This window comes from Rutidosis leptorrhynchoides, chromosome 4 (assembly GCF_046630445.1).
Source record: "Rutidosis leptorrhynchoides isolate AG116_Rl617_1_P2 chromosome 4, CSIRO_AGI_Rlap_v1, whole genome shotgun sequence".
Lineage (NCBI taxonomy): Eukaryota > Viridiplantae > Streptophyta > Magnoliopsida > Asterales > Asteraceae > Rutidosis > Rutidosis leptorrhynchoides.
In genome coordinates, this window is record NC_092336.1 from 428,707,553 (window position 1) to 428,713,030 (window position 5,478).

The following is a 5,478-nucleotide window of genomic DNA, read 5'->3' on the forward strand; positions in this document are numbered from 1 at the left end:
CTGTTGTTTCTCCTAATGTTTTATAGGTACCTACTAATGAGTAGTCTAAGAAGGATGAACCTAAGGATGAGGAGCCAAAAGTTCAAGAGCAAAAGAAAGATGATCCACTGGAAATCATAGCCAAGCCACCATTGAAGGTGTACAAAGCACCAATCACATATCCGAAAGCTCTAAAGAAAGATAAGATGGCGAATCAGTAAAAGAAATTCTTGGATATGATTAATCAAATCAGCATCAATATGCCATTGGCGGAAGTGATAAAAGGAATGCCCAACTACGGGAAGTTTTTAAAGGACTTGACCTCTTCGAAAGGTAAGTACCAAGAGGTGTCGGCCACATTCCTCAATGAGGCGTGTTCAGCCATTTTGCAAAAGCCAAAGATGCCTCCAAAATTAGGAGACCCGGATAGCTTTATTATTCCCCATTTATTGGGTGATTCGATAGTGTACGATGCACTAGCCGACTTGGGGGAAAGCGTTAATTTAATGCCTTACTCATTGTATTTAAAACTTGGCCTAGGAGACTTAAAACCGACTAGAATGGGAATCCGTTTGCCTAACCATTCTTTTGACACTCCTATAGGTATAGCCGAAGAGCTTGGGGGGATCCATAACACGTTTCATGTTTCCCATCTCCGTAAGTGTCTTGCGGATGATTCTTCATGGATGCCATTAGACGAAATCGAGCTGAACAATAAGTTGGAGTATGTTGAAGAGCCGATTGCTATACTTGATGAGAAAGTGAAAATGTTGCGTAACAAGGAGGTGAGAACTTTTAAGGTTCAATGGCGTCGGAGTAAAGGTTCTGAGTTTACTTGGGAACCCGAAGAATTTGTGTTGGTTTATCTTCCCTCTTGTCATGCGGCGTGGATCGCGAGGACGCGCTCCGAATTAAGTAGGGGAGAGTTGTAAGACCCAAATATTTCATAGTACATATGTGTGAATAAGTGATTCATTTTGTGGGGTTTACGTTGTATATAATTAAAAGGCAACAGAAGCTGAACTGGGCATTTGGTACGCCGCGCTGCCTTATGGCGCGCCGCGCCATTACGGGATGAATTCAACCTTACGGCATTCACGGATGCTGATCATGGTGGTGACCAAGTTAAACGGAAAAGCACCTCTGGTGGTCTCCAATTCTTAGGTCCCAAATTAGTCAGCTGGTCCTCCCGCAAGCAAAACTGCATCTCTCTTTCCACAGCTGAGTCTGAGTACATTGCAGCTGCAAGCTGTTACTCCCAAGTGCTGTGGATGCAGTCCCAACTACTTGACTATGGATTCAAATTCGACAAAATCCCGATCTACTGTGTCTCTCAGAGTGCCATTGCTATCACTAGCAATCCGGTTCACCACTCTCGAACCAAACACATTGACATTCGCTATCATTTTATTAAGGATCATGTTGAGAAAGGCAATGTTAAATTGTACTTTGTACCCACCAAAAGTCAACTAGATGACTTACTGACCAAGGCCCTAGATGAACCCACATTCAAAAATTTGGTTGGTAAAATTGGCATGATTGATTTCCTTTCCATTTAGGATCCTGGAAAGTGCCTAGGGGGAGTGATGCACTTGTCTAGGGGGAGTACTGTGTTTTTCAAAATCTGATGCCACACATTTTGAGGGGGAGATGAGAACAATGGCTCTCACATACATTACAGTGTGAGACCCGGTGTCAATGTGATTTTCAAAATCTAAACTGACTTTTACACAAACAACAATGTAAAACTTGTTCTTTCTAAACTAATTCTCCTAAATCCTGCAACTGTCTAGGGTGAGTTAACATTAAAATGTCAGCAATGACGGAGGATGTGTCCTAGTGACTGCCTCAGGAGGATGCGTCTAGATGACTGTCCCAAACCAATCAGTCAGCAATGACGGAGGATGTGTCCCGGTGACTGCCTCAAGAGGATGTGTCTAAATGACTGCCTTAAAACCACAGTCAATAAATGACGGAGGATGTGTCCTGGTGACTGCCTCAGGAGGATGTGTCTAAATGACTGCCTCATGGTTCCCGGTCTCAAAAGTTGTAAAATCATGAGAAAATTAAATTTTGAAAATAATTAAAGTTTAAACTTTAACTTGATTATTTCACAGAATTTCTTGAAATTCTTAAGGATTTCATACTAAACCAAAATCCCTTTAAAATCCAAACCTGCTCGAAAAATTGAAAGTTTTCGAGCAAATTCAAAGTCTGAAGGTTTTCGAGCATTGGTGTCTGAAATCTAAACTTTTCAAGCTATGCATTTGTGTGTAAAGGTTCTCGAGCAAGGTTGACTGAAAAAAAAAAATTGGTCATTATGTGGCTATAAAAGGATAAAAATTCACTTTTGACCCCATCACTTTCAAATTTCACTTTTAAATTCAAAAACCCACTTGCTCAGAAGAACCATCATCATCATCATTACTGTTCATCGCCCCCAACCCTTAACAAAATCGGTATTTTCTTCTATTTTATGTGTTTATGATTCAATCCATTGTCACATAGGAACATAAATAGCATCTATAATCATCTAAACATGTAAGAAATGCCATGATTTATATGCTAGTTTGCTTAATCTCTGTTTACTGTGCAAAGGGGTATCGAACCCTAGAACTGAAAACAGATCGATTACACCTAAAATGCAAATCTGTTAGGTTAAATTGATTTAGGGTTCATGTTTGTGATGATTTGAACATGCTTACTTCCTTTAATCCATCGTTAGATGCTCCTGTCATCTCAATTTCGAAAAGGGGACAAATTTAGGGTTCTTAATTGAACTTAAGCATATCAGATGTTTAGTCTCAATTCATTCTTTTAAACGAGTTAGGTTTACTGTAGATTTCACTCATTAAAGCTTATCTTGGCCTGATTTGTTGATGTCTCTGCTTTACTATCAATATGTGTTCAAACAGACAGAATGTTTTCGAGCGCTCGAAAACAGTCACTGCTCGAAAAAGTACTTGACTGAAAACTTTTAATTGCTCGAAAAAGCTTTGCATGAAAACTCTTATTGTGCTCGAAAATGTGCTTTGCCTGAAAACTTACTGCTCGAAATGTTCTGTCTGAAAAACCTGTCTGAAAAATATGTTATATGTAATGTGCATGCTCGAAAACCCACTATTGCTTGAAAACCTTCCCTTGCTCGAAAAGTGTTCTTGTTCAAAATTTTTCTAAGTGTTGGAAATATCTTAAACTGTCTTTGACAAAATTTATTTTAAAAAATTAAAATTAAATGTTTTTGACACAACCTTTTCAAACACACCATATGAACTGTGTTTTAACTAACCATGCTCATGATACAACAGCAATGTCGAACAATGTCTTTTTCGATGAAGATGTCCCCACCCCATGTGACTACTGGATCCCCATATTGCTAAACCACCCAATGCGCAACGTATTCACTGAGTTCGAGCATGCTTCTGAGCGGCAGCTTCTCTTGATGCGAGACACTATGACTTACCATCCATCTGTTGATGACACCCCTGACTCCTTTTCCTTTCTAGTCACTTAAAATCCTGATCGGAGAGTCTCATTCACTCTAACTGACATGAGAAGATTCTTAGGCATCCCTGCAAGAGCTGAATATGATGCATTCCCTTCCGAGAATGAGATGTTAGCAGCCGTACAACAACTTGGATATGATGGAGAGGTCACAAAGATAAGAGCGTTCAAAAAACAACGTATGGCACAACGATGGGCAGTACTGTATATATTTGTTAACCGATGTTTCAATCCGATGCAGGCTGGATCCGACCACATCACCATTTTCTTGTTAAAGATCTTCTATGGAATCGTGTTCCTGCCAAATGCTGATTTTGGCCGAGTTATCTGGGATCGCATGATAGAAATACACTCAGCACCTCTCCTATCATACATTCAATTTCAGAGATTCTACGCAAACATTCTCTCAGGCATCATTGATGACAGCATCAGAACTCCAGAACCTATCCCTAGAGATCGGGTTGAACCACTTATGGAGCAGGAATATATCTCGTATATTCAAAAGAAAATAGGGTCCAAGAATGTTCAAGCTCAACTCATACCTGCTCAGTTACTAAATCTCGAACCACGAGACGATCCAAGAATAATGAGCTACTTAAGAGAGATAGGAGCTCCTATGGATCCCCTACCACCCGGGGAACCTGCCCAAGGAGCTGATAGGACACCTGATGAGGGGTCTAGCAAGCGAGGGTCAACGAAAAGAAAGTCTGAGGGGAAAAGAATTGAGGGCGATACTAGGCTTAAGAAGAAAACCAAGTCAAAGAAAGTAACCTCTGAACAACTCCAGAAGGTTTTTCATGATATTGATCTGAGTGATAAGGATGGAAATGGGGGCGTAGTTGAAAAATCAAGAGAGGATGTGCGGAGCGGGAGAGAGATAGGGCAAAAAGAAACCATTAGCCCTCCACAAACACTAGGAAGCCACTAAGATGCACAAACATCTATTTCATATGAGTTAGAGTCGACGACTTTAGATGAGATTCGCCAAAAAACAGTTTGCAAATGTGTCTAGTAGGGATTTGGCGCAGTCCTATACCGAACGTTCAGTGTCTATAGCTCAGACTGCCATAACAAGCGTAGAGACATGCAAATCTCCAGAAATTGCCTCTCTAAGATTGCTTGGAAGTCCTGTTCCAACAGGCCTCACTGCTTAGCTTTCCAGCTCAACAGTGGTGACAACTGAGTTTCGTCATGAATCTTAGGGTGTTTTCACTAACATTTCTTTGCAGGGACCCATCATATACTCACCTCCTCGATTCACATCACCACCACCTGATCTCAATGCTTCACCACCACCACTATCACCACCTGTCATGACATCATCTCCAATCACTCAGTCAGTCACTCATCAACCGAACCTCACTTATCTTCAACGGGAGAACGAATTTCATGCTCACCTTCTCTCTGTCAATATTGTCACACCCCCTAAATAGAACCGGGAGTAATCTGTGACTAACCAATATCATAACACAAGTGTAAAGCGAGAACGACTCTATATGAGACGTTTTAATTAAAACCAATGTATTAACGCAGCGGAATGTATTAAGTTATTACAATTTGTAAATTCAAAATGTAAATGTAAACTAAATTGTTTTAATGCATAATGTAAATGATAAAATGCGGACTCCAAAGAAGCAAAGCCCAAATAGCACACAAAGTCTTTAGCAATCTTCACCTGAGACAAAACATGCTTAAAGTGTCAACCAAAAAGGTTGAGTGAACAACATAGGTTTAATATATAGTTTTAGACCACAAGATTTATTAATAAAGTTCAATCAGTTCGGTAGTAGTGCTGAGGTGTATGATATCGAGACTAAACAAAGTTACCCCGTGATCACATTATTCGTTTGTGTCGTTAAATCATTATTATGTAACCAAAGACCAGTGGTCAAATAGTTAGAGACGTCGCTCTCAATAGGCCTACTCACAATAACTAAGTTTGCATTTATACGTAGCAATTAACGATATCATGGCAGGGATTTAGCATGAATCAAA

General features: G+C 40.1%; 1 protein-coding gene across 1 annotated transcript; it reads left to right on the forward strand.

The window, feature by feature from the left end:
• Window positions 1–239: 239 nt before the first annotated feature.
• LOC139842079 (uncharacterized) lies at window positions 240–3,493 on the forward strand. Its single transcript, XM_071832255.1, has 2 exons — window positions 240–582; window positions 3,288–3,493. The coding sequence occupies exons 1-2, from the start codon at window positions 240–242 to the stop codon at window positions 3,491–3,493; spliced, it is 549 nt and encodes a 182-aa protein (XP_071688356.1).
• The last annotated feature ends 1,985 nt before the right edge of the window (window positions 3,494–5,478 follow it).